The 25,359-nt window shown below is 36.7% G+C and overlaps 1 protein-coding gene, 1 long non-coding RNA gene and 1 other non-coding gene across 3 annotated transcripts; all 3 read left to right on the forward strand.

The window, feature by feature from the left end:
• Positions 1 to 1,163: 1,163 nt before the first annotated feature.
• On the forward strand, positions 1,164 to 1,236 carry Trnav-uac. Its single transcript has one exon. It is a non-coding gene; the product is annotated as a tRNA-Val (tRNA).
• Positions 1,237 to 8,463: 7,227 nt separating this feature from the next.
• On the forward strand, positions 8,464 to 15,681 carry LOC123666275. The gene is made up of 4 exons (XR_006745198.1): positions 8,464 to 8,555; positions 13,804 to 13,879; positions 14,506 to 14,593; positions 15,645 to 15,681. It is a non-coding gene; the product is annotated as an uncharacterized LOC123666275 (long non-coding RNA).
• Positions 15,682 to 17,676: 1,995 nt separating this feature from the next.
• Positions 17,677 to 24,551, forward strand: LOC123666274 (serine protease snake-like). Its single transcript, XM_045600441.1, has 5 exons — positions 17,677 to 17,874; positions 19,719 to 19,913; positions 20,867 to 21,056; positions 22,033 to 22,199; positions 24,358 to 24,551. The coding sequence occupies exons 1-5, from the start codon at positions 17,692 to 17,694 to the stop codon at positions 24,529 to 24,531; spliced, it is 909 nt and encodes a 302-aa protein (XP_045456397.1). The 5' UTR covers positions 17,677 to 17,691; the 3' UTR covers positions 24,532 to 24,551.
• Positions 24,552 to 25,359: the final 808 nt, after the last annotated feature.

Raw genomic sequence — 25,359 nt, forward strand, 5'->3', positions numbered from 1 at the left:
CCCAGTTTTTAGATGACATATTTAATGAATTCTCATTTGAAAATGAATAAGTTAAATTGTTAAAATATTTCAAAATGAAAGTACCTATTCATTTTTATTTGTTTGTTTTACACAATACAATCCCAATTGTTGATTGTTTAATCTACAAAACGATTGTAAGTCTGTTTGCTAGGTGTCAAATAAATACCCCATAGTTATCTTACAAAGAATAGCACAATGTAGTATTTACTTATTAAAAAAATGATTTTGTATACACAAGTTGTTTTTTATTTATTGCCTCACTGTCTTATCTGAAATATTTTTGTAGGTTTCTTGGGTCATAGTTAAATGATTAAAAACACAAATTCTAAAACAACCTGTGCATAAGTTAACAACCTGTCTATAAGGGAAAGTCAATATCTTTGTTGTGTCAAATATCTTCAATAATCTAGAGTATATGCAAACTGAAGTATTAACTTACTTGCATTCAGATCATATTAAAACATTTACAGATAGTTAAAACTTCAAATGTAAATAAAAATACAAAATGAATGAAGGATAAGAAAACCACTTTTGTTGTGACTTTTTTTCCTTATACCCGTCGAGCTAGAGAAACAGCGTTTTTTTTAATTAAATGTACACTAAGGAACCTACAAAATGTGGTAAATATCATCATGGCACAAAATTTTTCAAAGCGAAACTAAAGTCCATACTGCGGTGGGCATTCTCCTTTAGTTTTTAACTATAAATTTCATTGTTATTTACAACTAGCTGTGCCCTCGACTTCGTTCACGTGGAATTTAACAAAAAACGCATTGTTCAGTTCGCAGAGTTATAAAAGAAATAAATTTCGAAAATAAAAGTAGCCTAAGTTACTTCTTACTACGTCAGCTATCTGCTAGTGAAAGTCCCGTCAAAAACAGTCCAGCCGTTTCAAAAATTAGCCGGAACAAACAGACAGACAGACAGACAAACAAACAGACAAAAATTTAAAAAAAAATGTTATTTTGGTATATGTGCCGTGTATATTATACCCATATGCAATTAGTAAAAAACGGTTATTTTAATATTACAAACAGACACTCCAATTTTATTTATCTGTATAGACGAAATCACTTTGTTTCAAAAGTAAAAAGAGATATTTACGAATTAGCACTTCAATTATTTTAACCACAATCGATCAGGGTTCCGTGGTGTAGTGGTTATCACATCCGCTTTACACGCGGAAGGCCGCCAGTTCGATCCTGGCCGGAATCAAAATTTTTCTTTTAACTAAACTCGTTTAGTCGTGATGCTTTTAGCAACTTTTTAACCGACTTCCAAAAAAGGAGGAGATTCTCAATTCGATTGTATTCTTTTTTAATCCCTCCTGGTGATCTTTAGTGAGGTCACACATCATCATATCAACCTATCGCAGTTCAGTACTGGACATAGGCCTCTACAAGTTCGAGCCAAAAATGGCGCGAAGTCATGTGTTTTGCCCACTGCGAGCTGAACAAGATTTTTTAAATACCACGCGGACGAAGTCGCGGGCAAAAACGATATTGCTATTAATTCTCAAACGGTATACATTTCAAAGTGTTTTCTCTAAGAGGAAATCACGAAGGAGATTGCTAATATTTCTTGAAGAGACGATTATGCGCTTTATTCAATATAATGTACACAAATATTGCCCATAGTCACCACGCTGGGCAGGCGGGTTGGTGACCGCAACTGGCTTTGTCGCACCCAAGACGCTGCTGCCCGTCTTCGGCCTGTGTATTTCAAAGCCAGCAGTTGGATGGTTATCCCGCCATCGGTCGGCTTTAAGTTCCAAGGTGGTAGTGAACTGTGTTATCTCTTAGTCGCCTCTTACGACACCCACGGGAAGAGAGGGGGTGGCTATATTATGTACTGCCGTAACCGCACAGCGCAGCAGTTAGTGAGGTATGATAACCCATAACTCCATACCCAAAAGTCACGTGTATTTGTTTTGTGGGTACTAAATTAAAATTTTCAGAATATTATCTTTAAACTAGCTTCTGCCCGCGACTTTGTCCGCAAGGAACAGTTTCTTTGGGCTAACTGGGAAAGCTCTTAAAAGGAAAATCCCAGATTTTGAAACATTCTTCATTGGTGCTCCTCTCCTATAGGCCTTAGCGTGATGATATATAGCCTATAGCCTTCCTCGATAAATGGGCTATCTAACACTGAAAGAATTTCTCAAATCGGACCAGTAGTTCCTGAGATTAGCGCGTTCAAACAAACAAACTCTTCAGTTTTGTTATATTAGTATAGATACAGATGAAATTTAATTAAATTTTGAAAATCAAGCATTGTGTTGCAAATTTCTAGACATATAAAGGCTGCAGGGTGTTTGTGGATCGTTTGTTTGCTTTAGGATTCGCGCGTTCAACGGAATAAATACACGTGACGTATCCTTTACCCTCCCCCCACTCCTTGTGATACCTTACGTAGCTGTTGAACGACCTATATTATAACTAGCTGACCTGGCGAACTTCGTATCACCTTATTTTTTCCTGAAATATAATAATAACATAATATATCAAAATAAAATATAGCCTATCTTTTAAGTTGGATCGAACTGCACATGGTGTGCGAATTTTATTATAATCGGTTAAGTGGTTTAGGAGTCCATTGAGGACAAACATTGTGACACGTGATTTATATATATTAAGATTATACTAATAAAATATTCTTTTAATCTAATTTTTTAACCGACTTCAAAAGAGGAGGAGGTTTTTCAATTCGATGGGGAGATATCCCAAGTGTACCATGATAAGGAAACCAAGATCAGGATGGCATCGTCGTATCGTAGTGACGACTAGTGCGTTTGTTAATTTTTTTGTCTAGTTACGTTGTATTACTTGTCGATGTAATTCAAGTCGGTTTTTTCGTTTACGAGCAAACACAATTATTATTTGTTATACTTAACGGTGAAAAAGATATTCAACCGACTTCCAAATAAGGAGGAGGTTCTCAAATCAACTGTATTCTTCTTTATATACATATGTTACCTCAGAATTTTCGACTGGGTAGACCGATTTTGATATTTTTTTTAAATCAAAAGCTGTTACGTGTCATGTGTCTCATTAAAATTTAATTGAGATCTAACAAGTACTTTTCGAGTTATATCCAATAATGCGTATTTACTTGACAATTTTTTTGTCGAACTACGTAGTATTATACCTCATAACTTCTTGCTGGGTATACCGATTTTGATGCATTTTATTTTAATCGAAAGCTGATGCTTGTTTCGTTATTACATCTAAATTTGATCAAGATCTGATGATTACGTTTTGAGCAATCTTTGATAATGCATTGTTGTTGTGGGCTCGATGTTGAGCATAGAAGCTCAGAAGCCTTCTGCGGCGTTCACAGGCTTGTCGGAGCGTCATTATTTCCTTAAGGATAATGCTAAATACAGGATAATATAGCTATAAGGATTTGATAATGCGTATTTACTTGACTATTTTTTTTTTACCTTCTTGTATTATTTGTCGATGTAATTCAAGTCGGTTTCTTTTCGTTTGCACGTAAACAATACTTGTTAGATCTCAAATAAAATAGACTTAAAAATAATTAAAATTTCTGAGTGACTTCCTACTTTTTAAGAAGTCAGTTAAACTTAATTATTGTTCATTTGTTTGTTTTGTCATAATCGGATTGCGGTCATTCTAATGTTATTCACGGTACAGAAGATGACTTAATTAAATTCACAGTAACCGCAGTTAAATATTAAATTAATATTGACCGCAGCTTTGAACAAAACATGTTTGTTGAGATTAAATCTTTCAGAAACATAGTGTGTGTCCGTGACGACACGTGACTGGAATTTATTTGCGACAAAAAAAATCATCTTATGTTTTATAATACTATCACTCATCAATGATTGCGTGAACTCATGTGTTTTGCCCATAGTCACCACGCTGGGCAGGCGGGTCGGTGACCGCAGGGCTGGCTTTGTCGCACCGAAGACGCTGCTGCCCGTCTTCGGCCTGTGTATTTCAAAGCCAGCGGTTAGATGGTTATCCCGGCATCGGTCATCTTTTTAAGTTCCAAGGTGGTAGTCGCTTCAGTCTGTAATATCCCACTACTGGGCATAGGCCTTTTTCTCCATGTAGGAGAAGGATCAGAGCTCAATCCACCACGCTGCTCCAATGCGGGTTGGCGGATATATTCCCTACTATGAGTAACGATCGCTATCGGGTGTACATGATAACAACCGGGACCGACGGCTTAACGTGCTCTCCGAGGCACGGTTGGGAGACCCACAAGGACCCACAAACACCCAGACCACGGCAAACACCTGTATAGCCAACACAAATGTTTGTCATGTGCAGGGATCGAACCCACAACCGCCAGCACAACAGGTACAATCCATGGCTGTGACCGTTGCGCCAACGCGGCGTTGCTTGCCTCAATTATTAAACTAAAATTCTCAGATTCACGTTTTGCTGATACAAATATCACCGATACCGTTATCCTTCAGATAGTGTGATCCTCAAACGGTAAAACAAGTTCTACAACGCTAAAGTCAAAACAAAAATCGAATCTTGTTATTGGTATGGGTTCAGTTAACGCTGGTATTCTGTTATACATATATCTCGCTACAGCTAAAGCGCTGTAAAGCGCCGCTCAGCGAGTCAGCGTTACTCCTGTTTCGTTGTTTAATACGACCTCACTTCCCGTAATAAATTTGATACCGTATCTGCGCGTCTGTTAAAGAGGATACTCCATTTTATTTTTGCAGTAAATGTGTTTAACAAAAAGGAAAAGCGAGTACAGTAACATCGAAAAGTAATACAACGTTAGTAGACGAAAAAATAATTAGGTAATTAAACTACGCGATATCTGGTATAACCATATTAACAATTGCATCGCAGTACATTTATAACAATACTAGCTGTGCCCGCAGCTTCGCCCGCGTTGAAATCAGTTTGTCACAAAGTTTTCCCGGCAAACTTCCAGTGAAACTCTCATCAAAATCGGCTTTTCCGTTTCGTAAACCTTCCTCTTGAAGCCCTCTCTCCATTTGTGAAACCGCATGAAAATCCGTTAAGTAGATTTTGAGGGAATCGGTCACATACGCTTTTGGGAACTTTGTTTTATAATACACTAACTGTTGCCCGCGACTACGTCCGCGTGGTTATGAAGATATGCATTACTATTAAGATGCTTAACGCAATTTTTTTTTTATTTCAGTCACTTGAAATGCTTATCACTCTGAGTAACTTTTTCAAAGGCACAATTTAGTATAATTTAATAGTTATTTTTATAAAACCTCTCTATACACCACATTTTTAGTTTTATTTTCAGGCTGCAGTATTAATAACCTATCAGGCGAACTTGTTGCTACTGTATATGTTTCATACAAACTATCAACCCCAATTAAACCCCCTTAGCGATGGAATATCGCAAAATCCGTTCTTAGCGGACGTCTACTAACTATAATCTACCTCCCTGCCAAATTTCATCTTTGTCCATCTTGGATGGATGGACCATCCAGCGGTTTTTGAGTTCTCGTGATGTCAGTCAGTGACCTTTCTCTTTTATATATATATAGATTACGATGTATTATTTGGACACTTCCTCGCCATCTATAGAGCATACATTTTAAATTTCAAGTCTCTTACCTTAATAACATATGACTTTCATATAAACTTCCAACCCCCGTTTTATCCCCTTATGGATCGAGTTTCGTAAAATCCGTTCTCAGCGGATGTTTACGCCCTATAAGGAACCTATCTGTAAAATCTCAAGTTTGTAGCTGTTATAGTTTCGGAGATTTCGTGATGAGTGAGTCAACCTATCATACCCCATTTTAACCCCAAAAGGGAGTTGATTTCTAAAGATACATTATTTGAACACCTTCTCAATATCTATAGAGTATACATTTTAAATTTCAAGTCTCTTACTTCAAAAACATAGGACTTTCATACAAACTTCCAACCCCCGTTTTATCCCCTTAGGGGTAGAGTTTCATAAAATTCGTGCTTAGCAAATGTATACGCCCTATAAGAAACGTACCTGCCAAATTTCAAGTTTGTAGGTATTATAGTTTCGGAGATTTCGTGATGAGTGAATCAATCTAACATCCCCCGTTTTAACCCCAAAAGGGAGTTGATTTCTAAATATACATTATTTGGACACCTCCTCACCATCTATAGAGCATACATTGTAAATTTCAAGTCTCTTACTTCAAAAACGTAGGACTTTCATACAAACTTCCAAACCCCGTTTTAACCCCTTAGGGGTCGAGTTTTTTAAAACCCGTTCTTAGCGAATGTCTACACCCTATAAGAAGCCTACCTGCCAAATTTCAAGTTTGTAGGTGTTATAGTTTCGGAGATTTCGTGATCAGTGAGCCGACCTACTATCCCCCGTTTTAACCCAAAAAGGGGTTGATTTCTAAAGATACATTATTTGGACACCTTTTCACCATCTATCTATAGAGCTTACATTTTAAATTTCAAGTCTCTTACGTCAAAAACATGGGACTCTCATACAAACTTCCAACCCCCATTTTACCCCCTTAGGGGTTGAGTTTCGTAAAATCCGTTCTTAGCGGATGTTTGCGTCCTATAAGGAGCCTACTTGCCAAATTTCAAGTATCTAGGTGTTATAGTTTCGGAGATTTCGTGATGAATGACCTTTCGCGTTTATATATATTATAGATTATAGATATAGATTATGTATATTCACCAGAATATTCATTGTTTTGAAATAAATAGTAATAATCGCATTGCAAACACGAGAAGGAACTCAGAAGGAATAACAAAATTGTAACTCCAAGTTTCCGACTGCGCAAAGTAAACGTTTCCTTTCTGAGTCACGGTATTCGCATGTATAATAAAAAATTCCACAAACGATTTTGGAATTGTCTCAACATAAATTTAAAGTTTTTACTAAAATAAATTAATAGATAAAGCTTATTACTCGGTGCAGGATTACATAGTTGATAAAGATGTGTGGACTTAGTGACGCTGTATTTTATGCAACATGTTACTAATTTTGTACTAAAACACAGTTTATATATTATTTTTCAAAAGAGTAACTGCGGAGTTTCTTGCCGATTCTTCTCTGCAGAATCTACATTCCGAATCGGCGGTTGTTTCACTTCTAAAATTATAATAATTTATTTTTAAAGTTTTAATTTGTAAAATGACGATTCGAAAGAGCTCTTGGAGCCTATTTGAATAAAGCTGTTTTTGATTTTGATTGAGACTACTCATTAGGTCTCGTTTAAATTTACACGTGATCACAAGATTCAGCTTTCGAATAAAACATCGAGAAATAGAGTCATTCAAATCGGTACATTTCATACAAAAAAAAAAAAATACAGTCAAGTAAATACAGAGTATGAAAGATGACTGGAGTAAGAGGCCTATGCCGAGCAGTGTGTGCTTTAGACCACACGACTGAAATAAAACTTCTGCACAATAGGCCTGTCTTAGATATGCGAAACGTAACTGGCTATGAGAGGAAGATAGAAAGAAAATGTGAACTCGCACCTCTCTTGCTCCGTTCGCTTCGCCTGATCGCACTTTTCGTAATGATCTCGTCACACATTCACCAGCTTACTCCCCATGTCAAGTGTGAAGGTTTAATTCAAAAATAATTATAAACGAATTGAGAACAAGGAGGTCCTTTCATTTATTTTCTTTTTTTTGAAGTCGGTCACTAATGACCAATATTTTGATCAGAAAAAAAACATATTATAATATTTATGTTAATTGTATCGCTACGTAGCGGTGTACTTATGTGTTCTGGTTTAAGATGGTCTTAGGAAGGTCGCACGTGACGCGTTTTGTTGGCTGAGAAACGGTCGTTTTATAAACGGCCTAAAATTTAATAAGAACTACACAGCTAACGAAAAAATATTACAGTTTTGTTGAAGCAAAACCTCTTTATTTTCTTATTTTATTTATATTATTTTGTGGATTAGTTTTTTTTTATAATAAAACTTATGATTTTTAATTAGAATCAATGGTTAAATTGTCTTAAAGAAATAAATATAATTGTGTTCGCTCGCAAAAGAAAAAATCCGACTTTAATTACATCGACAAGTAATACAATGTAAGTAGACGAAAAAAATTACCAAACTCACTAGTCGACACTACGATTTTCGAGAGTTTCCCACGATGTCTCTGGGATCCATCTTCAAAACATGGTTTCCTTATCATGGGATATCTTTTTTCAAACAAAAAAATAATTATCAAAATCGGTTCATAAACGACGAAGTTATCCTTGAACATACATAAAATAAATACATATATACAGTCAAATTGAATAACCTCCTCCGTTACTGAAGTCGGTTAAAAATAAACCAAGTTTTTGATTACGAAACTATCCCCGGGACGATTATCTGGCCTTTGCCTCGATCCGTCGCGTTTCCTCAGCGTTTCCTGAGCGTTTTCTCTCGCCGTCTGCCGCCACCCTTCGTGTGAGGAAAACGCTCGTGCGAAACAAACCGGTCTCAAACAAACGCCGTTCGCAGTCGTGTCTTCGGGTCGTATAAATAATATTTTAGTTAAATAATATCGCTGTGTCTATGTGCTGATAACGGATATACGGTAAGTTATATTTCAATGTACACAATTGACTCGTCTCTGTTTTCATACACTAGCTGTACCTGCGTTGCTAGGCTTTTTTTCTTTTGTTTACACTATTATACTAACTCAGAAACCTTTATGGTTATGACATGATCATATGCATAGTTGATTTTGTTATTCATTAATTTGAAACAATTAACACAAGCCTCGCAAATAGAGCATAGATTGAACCCATTATAAAATTCAAGTTCGAGTCAAAATTACGATTAAAAACGATTGGTACGATACTATAAAGGACAGACAGACAGACATTTATATATATAGATTACGGTCCTTCTATATCTTTATAGATTCAAAGTTAATGATTCTTACATTTCGGTATTGTTTTTCATTACTCATTAATTTAATAACTAAAAAATAATATACTTCGTAATGGACGTCAAAACAAGGAGTTTGGTAATTCGATTCGACTTTTTTATCTGTGTTAACTCAAAACTATTCACAAGTAGTACCGATTTTGATAGTTCTTATTGTAGTCAATAAGTGCAAACGAAAATAAAACCGACTTCAATTACATCGACAAGTACAACGTACGACGAAAAAATAGTCAAGTAAATACGCGTTATCAAAGATTATAGGAGTCATTAGGTGTCGATCAAATTTAAATACGACTACAAAACAAGCATCATCTTTATATTAGGATAAGAATCATCGAAAAACGGTACAGCCAAAAGTTATGCGGTATATAATACAACGTAGGTCCACGAAAAAATAGTCAAGTATTATAGACGCGAAAGTTTGTATGTATGTATGTATGGATGTTTGTTCCTCTTTCACGCAAAAAACTACCAAATGGATTTATATAGCTTATACATTAGAATAACACATAGGCTATAATTTTTAAAGATAGTGTGTGAATTGTTCAAAATATAACGATAATTGTCAAGTAAGTCGGAAAAATCTGTCGTCTGCGAGCTATTCTGGCGTGCGCTGCAAAAACTGTAGATTTTACACGTATATAATGTATTTAAGAGAAATATTTATCTTAATTAGTCCTACAAAAAAGTCCGTGACAGCAAATATCTATCTTTTATGAGCAAGCCATTATCACAAAAACAGTGAACCATAAATACAATAAAAATTTATAATATATTTCTAATGCACATTTGGTGGTAACAAATTGATTTTTATATCGCATAACCAATTCTGATGAATTTCGGTATAAAGATAGATATTGAGAGGATTATTATCTTAGATTATTAGCTACTCGAAGTATTTACTAATCCTGCGCAGACGAAGTTGCGAGTACCAGCTAGTTAGACATAACTCGAAAAGTACTTAAAACAAGTACCAGTTTTCGATTAAAAAAAGGATCATCAAAATCGGTCAACCCAGTAAAACTTTTTAAAATAACATACATTAAAGAAATACAGTATATTTGATAACCTCCTCCTCCTTAAAATTCATCACTTCAGACTATTATAAATATCTTAGTACCCCTTTTTTCTTAAATTAACGTGGGTGAAACCGCGTTGCACGTCTAGTAGTTAAATATTATTAAATAAATATCTACACAATACACACACGATCGTCTGTTCCTAAAGTAAGCAACTTAATGCTTGTATTATAGGTAACAGCCAACTGGTATAGCTACAAATTTGTTTTCGATAAACATACTTATAATGTTACCTACATATGCGAGTATAAATATACTAGCTGACCCCGCAAACGTTGTTTTCCCATATATGCTATTAACCCCCTTAACCCCTTATAACTTATGAGTATAAAAAATAGATGTTAGCCAATTCTCAGACCTACCCGATATGCACACAAAATTTTATAAAAATCGGTCTAACCGTTTCGGAGGAGTATTGTAACTAACATTGTGACACGAGACTTTTATTTATAAGAGATATATACTACACCTAGACTAGGGTGGGAATCGAACCCACAACTCCCGGAGCAGAAAGGAGGGTCACTACAAACTGCGCTAACGGGCTAGTCAGAGTATAAGAGATAACTCAAAAGCACTTACTTGCCTTGCTTATTCGCTACTTACTTATTTGTCCAATTAATTCAAAATCAAAACTTCTTTATCATAACTTTGTATTGAATAACCATTTTGAAACGCGTAATTTTGAATTAATTACATATAATTACAATTATGTGAATCAGCGAGAAACTCCATAGTTACTCTTTTAAGAAACTCTTAAATACATATTATAAATTTAATATTATCTTGTATATAATGTACTGTGTGGCTACGGTACTAAAGAATATAGACACCCCCTCTCTTCCCGTGGGTGTCGTCAGAGGCGACCAAGGGATAACACAGTTCCGCTACCACCTTAGAACTTAAATAGCCGACCAGTGGCGGGATAACCATCCAACTGCTGGTTTTGAAATACACAGGCCGAAGACGGGCAGCAGCGTCTTCGGTGCAACAAAGCCAGCCCTGCGGTCACCAACCCGCCTGCCCATCGTGGTGACTATGGGCAAAACACATGAGTTTACGTTATTTTTGGTATGAACTTGTGGAGGCCTATGTCCAGCAGTGGACTGTATAGGCTGTAATGATGATGTATATAATAATTACAGAGACACTAAACCTGTAAAACCATGCTTAGGTAGGTATTTGGTAAAAACTGACTTCAATTACATCGACAAGTAATACAACGTAAGTAGACGAAAAAATAGTCAAGTAAATATGCGTTATCAAAGATTACTCAAAAATTTGTGATCAGATCTCGATGAAATTTAAATGTAACCACATGATAAACATCGGCTTTCAATTGCATTAAAAATCATCAAAACCGGTATACCCAGTAAAAAGTTATGCGGTATAATACAACGTAGTTCGACGAAACAATAGTCAAGTAAATACGAATTATTAGATATAGCTCGAAAAGTAGTTATTAGATCTCAAATAAGTTTAAATAAAAATGACACATACCACCTTTCGATTAAAAATTTTTTTGTCGAAATCGGTCTAGCCAGTCAAAAGTTCTGAAGTTACATACATAAAAAAAATACAATCGAATTGAGAACCTCCGCCTTTTTTGGAATTCGGATACATACACGACACAAACGATAAAATAAAGTTAAAGAAATATTAATTAGTAGAGATCAAAATGGACATTTTTTTACACCCATTTTACGAAGAAATGGGCAAAAGTTTATCATTTATTTTCGAATGTCCATTGCTGACTGACGCGTGTCGGCTGCAGTTACCTTTGCCTTTGGCAACATGCCGCTCGTAAGAACTCTACTAAATCGTTTAACGCCGGCGGCGTGCACGAAAAAGGATGACGCTCAGTGGTAGCCATTCGAATGACCTATACGTCCGAGGAGATGTTTTGTTATGACGTTGTCACGTTAAATTTAATTTTCAATTCGATAGAGACCCAACATTTTGACATCTTTTCTCTTGTGTTAATATCAAGTCTGGTAAGTTACCCGCGTAATTATATCACAAAATGATTTTAATATAATAAAATTTATTATTGAAATCAAAGATAATAAAATTGGAGCGTCTGTTTGTAATATTAAAATAACCGCTTTTCACTAATACATATACACGGTATATATACCAAAATGACATTTTTTACAATTTTTGTTTATCTGTCTGTCTGTTTGTTCTGATGTAGTAAGGAGTAACTTAGGCTATTTTTATTTTATAAATTTACTAGCGACCTGCCCCGGCTTCGCACGGGTGCAATGCTGATATACTACAGGTTCAATGCTGATACTAAATATACTACAGAATGTCTTTATTTATTTATTGTGTGAAGCTAGCTTATAGCATGGTTATTAACATAATAACAACAACATTCAAATATGCGTCGTTAGATTACACGTTGTTACAGAATGCGTTGAAGAAATGAAGGTTCACTGCTCGTTCCCGGTAGGTGATAGCGTGATAATATATAGCCTATATGTTGACCCGACTTCTTAATAATATTCGTGCCAAAATTTGAAGTAAATCCATGCAGTACTTTTTGAGTTTACCCCGGACATACATACAGACAAACAGACAAAAATTCTAAAAACTATATTTTTGGCTTCGGTATCGATTGTAGATCACACCCCAAGTATTCTTTTAAAAAAATATTCAATGTACAGTTTTGACTTTCCTACCATTTTATTATATGTATTGATTTATTTTATAACTCTGCGAACTGAACAATAACTTTTTTGTTAAATTCCACGCGGACGAAGTCGCGGGCACAGCTAGTTGTAACTAAAATCACGTATTTCATTACAAATACATTTAAAACGCGAATGTCAGACACGGATGCGGGAAATATATGCAACATTGTTTGTTTAGATAAACTTAACATGTGCGATAAAGTAGGTCAAAGGTTTGGTTACTAAGTAAATGGCGACTGCATGTAACTTATGATCGCCTGGTACCTACTACTAAACACTGGCCTATATGGTTACGGCAGTATATAATATAGCCACCCCCTCTTTTCTCGTGGGTGTCGTAAGAGGCGACTAAGCGATAACACAGTTCCGCTACCACCTTGGAACTTAAAAAGCTGACCGATGGCGAGATAACAATCCAACTTCTGGCTTTGAAATACTCAGGCCGAAGAGGACAGCAGCGTTTTCGGTGTGACAAAGCCAGCCCTGCGGTCACCGACTCGCCTGCAACCTGGTGACTGTGGGCCACACACATGTAGGATTGATTGTATTTGACTCATGCTTATGTCTTTATCTCATGCCTAAATCTCATGGTAGGTCACACGCCTATCTCTTTCGATCATATTGAATACCATACCATTGGATGCTACCAGCTGTTGGATGGTTATCCCGCCATCGGTCGGATTTTTAAGTTCCAAGGTGGTAGCGGAACTGTGTTATCCCTTAGTCACCTCTTACGACACCCACAGGAAGAGAGGGGGTGGCTATATTCTTTAGTACCGTAGCCACACAGTAGGCGCAACGGTCACAACCATGGATTGTACCTGTACCATGGATTGTGCGCTGGCGGTTGCGGGTTCAATCCCCGAACATGACAAACATTTGTATTGGCCATACAGGTGTTTGCGGTAGTCTGGGTGTTTGGATGTTACAGGCTGAAGCGTACTCCTTAAGAAATGATTTCAGGCTCGTGTATGAAAAAATTGCGGAAGAGAGATCAAGAGAAACTGTTAGACCAGTTCTGATAGTAAAGTTTAACCACGCGATGTCTTTATAAATATATAATATTTGTTTTCCAGTCGCGTGTCGGAGCTGACATTTACAATTCATTCTCCTTTTTCAGATTTTAAAGTCAATCATGTTACTCGCGGCGTGCTTGGTTTTTCTCTTGAGCTGTCAAACGGGATCTTCTCAGAACTGTAAGTACTTGCTTAGGGGGTTGTCCATTAATCTCATGAGACTTCGGGAGGGCTGTAATGAAATATCCAGTTAATTTTTATAATATCCTGCTGCTAGGCATAGGCTTTTTTCCCAGTTGGAAGGTGGAAGCTCTGATCCTTCTCCTACACGGGGAAAGAGGCCTATGCCCAGTAGTGAGAGCTGAAGAGATATATGCTGTGTGGCTACGGCATTAAAGAAAATAGCCACCTCTTCTCTTTCCGTAGGTATTATATAAGAGTCCGTAGGTGTTATTATTATAAGAGGCGACTAAGAGATAACACAGTTCCACTACCACCTTGGAACTTATAAAGCCGACCGATGGCGGGATAACCATCCAACTGCTGACTTTGAAAAACACAGGCCGGAGACGGGCAGCAGCGTCTTCGGTGCGACAAAGCCAGCCCTGCGGTCACCAACCCGCCTGCTCAGCTTGGTGATTATGGGTAACACACATGAGTTCACACCATTTGTGGCGCGAACTTCTGGATGCCTATGTCCTGCAGTGGACTGCGATAGGCTGAAATGAAGAGATATATTATTATTATTGAACTAATATATGTGTTTTCTGTAGAATGTAAAGGGTTCATTTAGTTACTTGTTGCAGTGGGTGACGCCTGTGTGATAGAGGACACAAACCGAGCTGGTGTCTGCAAGCAAGCTTCCAAATGTGACTCCGCTCGGGCAGCTTACCAGTTAGTGCTTCAAATCTTAAAGTTTATTTGAAATTAACCAGTAACGTAGTTAATTGAGACATTATGTATTTTTTCTTCTTCTATATCTTGGCCGTTCTAGATGCTAATAATTATGTTTACTTGCTAACGAAAAAAATCGGTTTCAATTACATCGACAAGTAATACAACGTAAGTAGAGGAAAAATAGTCAAGTAAATATTCGTTATCAAAGATTACTCAAAAAGTAGCCATCAGATGTTGATAAAGTTAACAAAAAAACTACAAAACAAATGTCAGCTTTCGATTAAATCAAATATCATCAAAATCGCATCGTTTCGCTTAAATCGAAAATAAAAATCATCATATCAAGAATTTCACTCTGGCGGGTACATCGTTCCATAGCTTAATTGGCTAGAGCTCCGACACGGTCAGTCGGAGACGCGGGTTCGAATCCCGCTGGAGCGGTCAATTTTTGATATGATATTCAAAAATGTTTATCATCAAAATCGGTACACCCAGTGAAAAGTTATGCGGTATAATACAACGTAGGTCAACAAAAAAGTAATCAAGTAATTACGCATTAAGTATTAGATACATACTAATTTTACACTTGTGCTGCGTGGCTACAGCCGTACGATAGGCTGAATTGATGATGATGATGATGATATACAACTTAAAAAGTACTTGCTAGATCGCAATTAAATTTAAATGGGACCACAAGACACGCACTACCTTTCGATTAAAAAAAATCGTCGAGACTGGTCGACCCAGTAACAAGTTATGAGGGAACAATAGAAAAATACAATCGAAGTGAGAACCTCCCCCTTGTTTTGCAATCGTTTAAAACAGTGTGTGTGTGTAACCAACACGCAGCTGGGGTTTACTCTGTAATTAATGTTATACTTATCGAGATGTAAAAAAAAATATATACCTATCTTATGTATAAAATTCAAAAATGTAAATTCAAAAGTTTTAATTGGAGTGAAAAGCCCAAGGGCCTAAAGACAGTTAGTCTGAGGCTTTTGTCTTTTAGATAACCAAATTAAACAAAATTTATTTCGTTGATTTTCAGAAACAACGGTATCAAGCCGACCTTTTGTTCACTGACCTTCGATACGGCCTTGGTCTGCTGCAGCGATGGCATTTCAATCAGCGCTACTCCGAAGCCTGTGGAGTAAGTATAGACCAGAATAAAAATTAAAAAAAGTGTGAGTGTCCGCTCCGATACACGACTGAAAAGGCTTACTAGTCAAAAAAAAAATATTAATACCACATCAAATGTTAAATAAACTAATCAAATAACGTCATTTATGGAGGTGGCGTTATTAGAAAACGTCGTCATCCCCTACGATCCCTGTTATCTATAACCCTATTGGTTTCCGATAGATGGCGTTACGAAAAACGTAACGAGATCATTCGTTCAGTAGATTTTACACCTCATATTTTTTTCATACCTTATATAAATCGATTCTTAAAAAGGAAATCCCATAAATGTATAAAAAGTGTGTATGTGTAATTCAAACACGAAGAAGTGAAGTTACAGGAAGCCATTTCGATTTGTTCTATCGACAATGAACACGGTTTCGTGAAAAAGGTCGTATACGCCATGCAAAACGCGCCGTTTACGCGATTCGAGCAATAATGTATTCTATGACATTCTATCCTGTACTTTTTATGTTTCTTTATCCAGCCGAAGACCAGTCTGGAACCAGTTCGCCAACAAAGTGGATCGTAACAAACGTATCAGTGAGAGAAGTAAGTGATTTGCAATTAGACACTAATTTAATTCTGACACTTATAGCCTTCACTGAGTCTTTTTTTTTTAAGTGATATACATCCACGGGCTTATGAGCCCATGTCCTTTTTTATTCTAAAAATATGCAATTTTTATTTTTATTTTTTTTTTATTTCAAGGTAGGACCTTCACTGAGTCTAAGCAAGTATATGACTCACCTGGTGGTAAGCGATTACCATAAATATCGCATGCATGTTGCCGACCCTATCCCAGAGCTCGGGGGGGGGGGGTGTTGGGGATTGGGTCGGCAACGCGCTTGCGATGCTTTTGGTGTTGCAGGCGTCTATAAACTACGGTAATTTCTTACCATCAGGTGAGCCGTACGCTTGTTTCCCGACCTAGTGATATAAAAAAATCCTCAATTCCCCCTAGGTCACATTACTCACCAACAGGAACACAACACTGCTTGAAAGCAGTATTATTTACCTGTGATTTTCTGTAAGGTCGAGGAACTCCCTCAGTTGGGCTGCTCCATATATACGCAGAAAATTTCCTGCTGAATCCTACCTCAGTTAAGTCAGCTGAATAAAATATTCCTACGAAATGAAAATTGGAAAATTATAAGAAGAGTTAACGACTATTTAAGCTCCGCGCATAAGATGACAGACAGTTCTTTCGTTTGATTGATCTGAACATAATTGTGTTTGCTCACAAACGAAAAAAAACCGACTTCAATTACATCGACGAGTATACAACCTAGATCGACGAAAAAATAGTCAAGTAACTTTTTTTTTAACTACGCGTTATCAAAGATTACTCAAAAAGTAGTTATCAGATCTCAGTAAAATTTATATGTGACCACATGATAAACATCAGCTTTTGATTAAATTAAAAATTATCAAAATCGGTACACCCAGTAAAAAGTTATTGCGGATTTTCGAGAGTTTCCCTCGATTTCTCTGGTATATGGTACAAAACTAGAGATATCTCCTTTCCAACAAAAAAAGAATTATCAAAATCGGTACATCCAGTAGAAAGTTATGCGGTATAATACAACGTAGGTCGACGAAAAAAGCGTCAAGTAAAAACGCATTATTAGATATAACTAGAAAAGTAGTTGTTAGATCTCAAATAAATTTAAATGGAACCAAATGACACACACCACCTTTCGATTAAAAAAAAAATTTGAAATCGGTCCACCCAGTCCAAAGTTCTGAAGTAACATACGTTAAAAAAAAATACAGTCGAATTGAGAACCTCCTCCTTTTTTGGAAGTCGGTTAAAAAGAACGGATGAAGACAACTCAAGATTAAATAAGCATGTACTTTCTAAATATAAAACGTTTCGTTCGACTTTTATCTATTTCACTTATTTTTATTATTGAATGATCTTCTGTCACGTTCCAGAATGTGATGAATACAGCCGCGGTGTGACAGAGACCGTCGGCTTCATTCCGTTACTGACAGAGCCGGAGACCATGTCCATATCGGCTCCTAAGTGCAACTACGAGAGGATTGAACTGATCGTTGGTGGAGAGGATGCAAACCAAGGAGAGTTTCCGCACATGGTGAGTTAATGTGTCCTAATTGTAAATATTATCGGTCACCAACCCGCCTGCCCAGCGTGGTGACTATGGGCAAACCACATGAGTTCACGTCATCTTTGGAGGCCTATGTCCAGCAGTTTTCATAATAAGCTATTTATAATACTTCACTTCAGCCTTTCACATTCCACAGCTGGACATAGGCCTTCCCAAGTCCACGCTAGACATCGCGATCTTTCACAATCCTCACCCAGCCACCACCGGTAATCTTACGTAGACCATCGGTCCATTTCGGTCCAGTCGATGCAAGTTCGCGCCAAAACCGAAAACTAAATAAATAAATGAATAAATAAATAGTCACCACGCTGGGCAGGCGGGTTGGTGGCCGCAGAGCTGGCTTTGTCGCATCAAAGACGCTGCTGCCCGTCTTCGCCCTGTGTATTTCGCCATCGGTCGGCTTTATAAGTTCCAAGGTGGTAGTGGAACTTTGTTATCCATTAGTCGCCTCATATGACATCCACGAGAAGAGAGGGGATGGCTATAATCTTTAATGCCGTAACCACGCAGTTCTCAATTCGACTGAATTTTTTAACCGACTTCCAAAAAAGGAGGAGGTTCCCAATTCGACTGTATTTTTTTTTTATGTGTGCAACCTCCCAACTTTTTACTAAGTGTACAGATATTGATGATTATTATATTGTTCAAAAGCCGATGCTTGCCTTGTGGTCCCATTCAAATTTGATCGAAATAAGACTAGCACTAGCAGCGATTATCAATAAAAACTACGTTGTATTACTCTTTAACGTAAACTGAAGTCGGTTTTTTTATTGTTTACGAGCAAACAATTGTACACTAGTAGTCGCCCAGAAGTCGAATTTCGACCATAATTAACTAATCTGTAATGTAAAATCTATTCTCAATTTGACCACAGACTTTAACAAAAATCAAAAGAGTATAATATATGCGTGTGTGTCAGATAAGTGATAGTGTGTGTTAAGTTTTATTTATAGCTATAATGAATTGATGTGCATAAGGGGGCTTTCATAAAATACGTGAGATGTTTAGGGGGGGGGGGGGGTCGAGTCAAATCTCATCTTATCTTATGTTGGAGAGAGGGAGCCTCGGCAACAAAAAAAAATATACTATTTTGATCCATTTAATCCAGATTATACATGCTTAACATTTAATCTTAAGCGTAATCGTAATACAATTAAGATCATTCACTAATTCGTTAGAAAGAAAATAATTTCATTCTGATGAGACTGTCAAACCACCATATTTTTTTATCCCTATTTGTAGTTCCTATAGTCTCTCTTGAAACCGCGCATGATTCTCCATGGACTGAATTAGAGTAGATATTCTTTTTTTAATCACAGAAGTTGCGATTTAAGTATTCTATTGTTAAATTCTTATTACACTTATAATTAAACTCTCAGCAATATTGATTACTAGTCTTAACTAGTCGTAAATAGAAGCACGAAGCAATTTTTTTTTCTTTTTTCAATAACAATCCAACGCGTTTACGTAAGAAACCTACATTTTGAAAAATCTCACGTGAGATAGGGGGATGGTTGAAAAAATCTCATCACATCTCACCAGGGGGGGAGGGAGAGACAGAAAATTTAAAAAAATACCTCATGTAATTTATGGACGCGCCCTAATTAAAAAAAGATATTAACATTCTGCACTCCATCTAGCTTCCTTTCGCACGCTATAAGTGTGCGAAATTTTCGTAAAAAGGGGTACAAAGTTTAAGCTTCACGTATTAATATATAGTTAATTACATACAATCAATGACAACTGATAAGTATTCAGAGCAAAGCTTACTCAACTAAAACAATAACAATACTTCAATTATTTTATTCCAGGCGGCCATAGGCTGGGTGGATGTTGAAGGAAACTACGCCTTCCAGTGTGGAGGCAGCCTGATCAGCTCCCGTTTCGTGCTGAGTGCTGGTCACTGTAGCAAGAACCCTCGAATGAAGGAGAAAAAACCCGCCATCGTCAGACTTGGTGACCAGAATCTAGACCCATCAGTCAGCGATGGAGCTAGTCCTCTTGATGTTTGTATTACTTGATATATACCTTGTTATAAAGGTCCAATGGGTGGTCTCATTGAGTAATTTTCACTGAGGTAGGGCCCAGTAGGGAATATCTTGTTCAAAACGAACAGCTCGACTGACATTCCAGAAGATCACGCCTAAATAGCACGTAGCTTATGAGAATTACGGATAATATTTATAAAAGCATCAATTAGGTACTAAAATGGCTCTACGAATGAGTTTAGACTCAATAATAAAAATAATAATACACTTTGTTGTACAACAAAAAATAGATATAATACATAGCAAACGAAGAAATAAATATTAACAATACATTCATTAGGTACAAAGGGCGGCCTTATCGCTAAAAAACGATCTCTTCCAGGCAAACTTAGGGCAAAGGAAACGGCTAGACCGTTTCCTTTGCAGTCAGCATAGGTGTACAAGTTACAATAAATTTATAGTAAATATTCAAATAATTAAACATACACATACATTCACACATAGATATATACACACATACATACAAACATACATAAATACCTACATACATGCATACTTACAACTTACTTTTTCGATTTGTAGAATTTTTTATTAAAAGTCTCCTATCAATAAATAAAAGCAATAAAATGCAACATAAGTGATTGCTCTTTAAAAGTTGTAGGCGCTTTAATTTTAAAATTGATTAATGTAGCGCACAGCTGGAAATATCCTGCCCATAATCTAGACTAGCTCGACTTTGAAAGTTCCTCACAGAATATCAAAAAGAAACAATACTTCTCTGGAGTGTTGTTGTGTTCCTGGGGTCGTCATTTAATGGTTAATGGTTAAAGAACCGTTATTCTCATAAAGAATAAAGTGATCCAGGCATTTGTTTTTGAGTGTTATGTGTTTTCAGACCCCAGACACAGCAGTAAAGCCAACGGGAGACGGCTGAAAGTGAGGTGTTTATTTACTTTTTCAATTTAAAACAGGTACCGATAAAGACAGTCCACAAGCACCCTCTATACAAGTCACCCGGCAAGTACAACGACATCGCGCTCTTCGAGCTGAACAGTGACGTCGATTTCGAAGCCGCCATCCGTCCAGCTTGCCTCTGGACCAAGCCCGATTTCCCCGGACACACCAAGGCGGTTGCGACAGGCTGGGGTGTCACCACCTCAAGTAAGTCCACTTAGACCAAAAACTGTCACAATATTTGAGGGCACATTATGTAAATTCTGGAGCAGCTTGGCTGAGGAAGTACTTCAAACTTACACAATATCATAGACACTCACTTTTCTTGACAGGAGATAATTTCTTTCAAATTATCAAGCAGTGTTGTATTCCTGTGGTGGGTAAGGTAGCCACAGCTCTTGGAGATGCGCTGTATGGACAGTGCGGGTGGGGTTCAGGTGTAGAAGGAAAGGAACCGGACAGGAGTTATTGAGTAATTTTTTTTTGTCGTAAATTTAATGTAGTTAAAATAATCGTGTTTGCTTGCAAACGAAACAAAATACTTCAGTTACATCGACAAGTAATACAACGTAGTTGGGCGAAAAACTAGTCAAGTAAATACGCGTTATCGAAGATTACTTCAAAAGTTGTAATCACATCTCGATGAAATTGTGACCACACGATAAAGATCAGCTTTTGATTAAAGTAAAAATCATCAAAATCGGTACATCCAGTAAAAAGTTATGCGGATTTTCGACGGTCTCCCTCGATGTCTCTGGTAACCCATCATCAAATCCTGGTTTCCTTATATTAATACCATACTTAGAATATCTCTTTTCCAGCAAAAAAAGGATTATCGGAATCGGTTCATAAACGACGAAGTTATCCCCGAGCATACATAATAATATATGTACGGTCGAATTGAGTAACCTCCTTCATTTTTGAAGTCGGTTAAAAATACAACTTACTGTGTACTTCTGTACTGCTTAGCTGCTAAACTACCAGGGTTTTTGGTTAGATCCCCGCTTGGGATGTATTGGTACAAATATTGGTTTCTGGTTCTAGTGGACGTCTGTCCTCGTGGGTCTCCCACCGTGCCTCGGATAGCACGTTAAGCTGTTGGAAGCAGTTTTTGTAATTCTCATACCGATTTATGAGAGATAATGATTTTTACAACCTTCATTTTCAACTCGTTAATTTTTAGAAAGAGGCGCCGTGGGCTCCAATGAACTGCAGAAGGTGTCTCTCTCGCTCTTAGAGAACGATTACTGCGACGTCTTGCTCAACGACACACACAACAGACACTGGTCGGGCTTCGTCCCCTCCCAGATGTGCGCCGGTGAGCTTCGAGGTGGGAAGGACACTTGTCAAGTAAGATAACCTTTTTATAAAGAACTCATATGCATTTATTTAACCTATGTGCATATGTATATTCCTTTTAAATTGACGTCAGGATAATTGTGTTTGCCCGCAAACGAATAAATAAACTGAATTTAACAAAGATAGCTCATAAAGTGGTCATCAGACCTCAATGGAATTGAAATAGACCGGCGTGACAAGCAAGAGCAAAGATTAAAAATAGAATTATTGAAATCGGTAGCTTCAGCCTGTAATATCCCACTGCTGGGCTTAGACTTCTCTCTCTATTTAGGAGAAGGATCCGAGCTTAATCCACCCCGCTGCTTCACTGCGGGTTTACGGAATTGAAATTTGTATTTCCAGTAAAAATATAATAAAAGTTATGAGATATCACACACTATAACAATACAATCGAATTGGGTACCTCCCCCTTTATCGAATGAGCTAAAAATACTGTTTAAATATCCGCGTAGGCGGAGACGCGGGAAAAACTAGTAATTATGTAATTTAAATTACTTTATGCGTTATTAACAAACAACGTAATTAACAAAAACAAAAGGTTTAGGAATTAAACAGTAATTGCGCTATTAACAATAATTTAGCTATTGACAATAATTTAACTATTAAGAAGAACAATTTAACCATTATAGCTACCTTGTACAACCGTTAATTTTCTTTTTGACTGCTCTCGTCTGTAAATTACAGTTTTTTTTTTAACCGACTTCCAAAAAAGGAGGAGGTTCTCAATTCGACTGTATTTTTTTTTTTTTTTTTTTTTTTTTTTTTTTTTTTTTTTTTTTTTTTATGTATGTTACCTCAGAACTTTTGACCGGGTAGACCGATTTCGACAAATTTTGTTTTAATCGAAAGGTGGTGTGTGCCAATTGGTCCCATTTAAATTTATTTGAGATCTAACAACTACTTTTCGAGTTATATATAATAATGCGTTTTTACTTGACGCTTTTTTCGTCGACCTACGTTGTATTATACCGCATAACTTTCTACTGGATGTACCGATTTTGATAATTCTTTTTTTGTTGGAAAGGGGATATCCCAGGTTTGGTACCATGATAAGGAAACCAGGATCTGATGATGGGATCTCAGATAAATCGAGGGAAACTCTCGAAAATCCGCAATAACTTTTTACTGGGTGTACCGATTTTGATAATTTTTAATTTAATCGAAAGCTGATATTTATCATGTGGTCACATATAAATTTTATTGAGATTTGATAACTACTTTTTGAGTAATCTTTGATAACGCGTAGTTGCTTGACTATTTTTTCGTCGATCTATGTTGTATTACTTGTCGATGTAATTGAAGTCGGTTTTTTTTCGTTTGTGAGCAAACACAATTATTTCGGGATAATCTTGATGGGCTTTGTTGTGAAGCAAGCATACGTGCTTCTGATTGGTCTCCAAGATTATACGAACGTGATTGGTCGCCTGATCTCATGTTCAGTGTTTCTGTCTAAATCAATCGATATTATTTATAATTGTGTTTGCTCGAAAACGAAAAAAAAAACCGACTTCAATTACAGCGACGAGTAATAGAACGTAGATCGACGAAAAAATAGTCTAGCAACTACGCGTTATCAAAGATTACTCAAAAAGTAGTCATCAAATCTCGATAAAATTTATATGTGACTACATGATAAACATCAGCTTTCGATTAAATTAAAAATTGTCAAAATCGGTACACCCAGTAAAAAGTTATTACGGATTTTCGAGAGATTTCCTCTATTTCTCTAGGATCCCATCATCACATCCTGGTTTCCTTATCACGGTACCAAACTAGGGATATCTCCTTTCCAACAAAAAAAGAATTATCAAAATCGGTATATCCAGTAGAAAGTTATGCGGTATAATACAACGTAGGTCGACGAAAAAAGCGTCAAGTAAAAACGCATTATTAGATATAACTCAAAAAGTAGTTGTTAGATCTCAAATAAATTTAAATGGGATCAATTGGCACACACCACCTTTCGATTAAAACAAAATTTGTCGAAATCGGTCTACCCGGTCAAAAGTTCTGATGTAACATACATTAAAAAAAAAATATATAGTCGAATTGAGAACCTCCTCCTTTTTTGGAAGTCGGTTAAAAAAAGAACCCAATGGTCATAGACATAAGGTACACATTAATTATATATTTATTAAATAAATCCTAGGGTGACTCCGGCTCCCCGCTTCAAGTTGCCTCCCTGAACAACAAGTGCGTCTTCCACATAGTCGGGATCACCTCGTTCGGACGTCGCTGCGCTGAGTCGGGCAAACCCGCGGTATACACCAGAGTGTCTGAATACTTGGATTGGATAGAAGCCATCGTGTGGCCTGGAGAGTAATAAATATGTTACTATTTAAATGTTGTTTTATTTTGATTGTGTAAAACAAGAAATAATTGCGTTTGCTAGCAAATGAAAAAACCGACTTCAATTACATCGACAATTAAAACAAAGTAGGAATACGAAAAAATAGTCGAATTATTACGAGTACAGGCGTTATTACAAACGCGTTAACGCGTTATCTATATATTTATATATTGACTTATCACGAAATCTCCGAAAATATAACACCTACAAACTTAAAATTTGGCAGGCAGGCTCCTTATAAGACGTAGACATCCGCTAAGATTTTACGAAACTCGACCCCAAAGGAGGTGAAACGGAGGTTGGAAGTTTGTATCAAAGTGATATGTTTTTGAAGTCAGAGACTTGAAATTTAAAATATATGCTCTATAGATGGTGATAAAGTGTCTAAATAATGTATCTTTAGAAATTATATTTCTTTTGGGGTTGAAACGGGGGATGGTAGGTTGGCTCACTCATCAAGAAATCTCCGAAATTATAAAAGTTACAAATTCGAAATTTGGCAAGTAGGATCCTTATAAGGCGTAGACATCTGTTAAGACCGGATTTTACGAAACTCGACCCCTAAGGGGATAAAACGAGGGTTGGAAGTTTCTATGAAAATCCTATGTTTTTGTGGTAAGAAAAAAAAATATTTTTTACAATATGTAACCTTTACGTTACTAGAACACTTTTTTGTTTACCCCTGTCGGCGCAGAGTCACGGAGGAGCGTGCGTTACGCTATTCCGTGGCATGTATTTACGTAGAATCATATTAAAAACTAAATTGCTTGCAGTATATTTTAAACATATTTACACTACAAT

The sequence above is a fragment of the Melitaea cinxia genome, chromosome 25 (genome assembly GCF_905220565.1).
Source record: "Melitaea cinxia chromosome 25, ilMelCinx1.1, whole genome shotgun sequence".
Lineage (NCBI taxonomy): Eukaryota > Metazoa > Arthropoda > Insecta > Lepidoptera > Nymphalidae > Melitaea > Melitaea cinxia.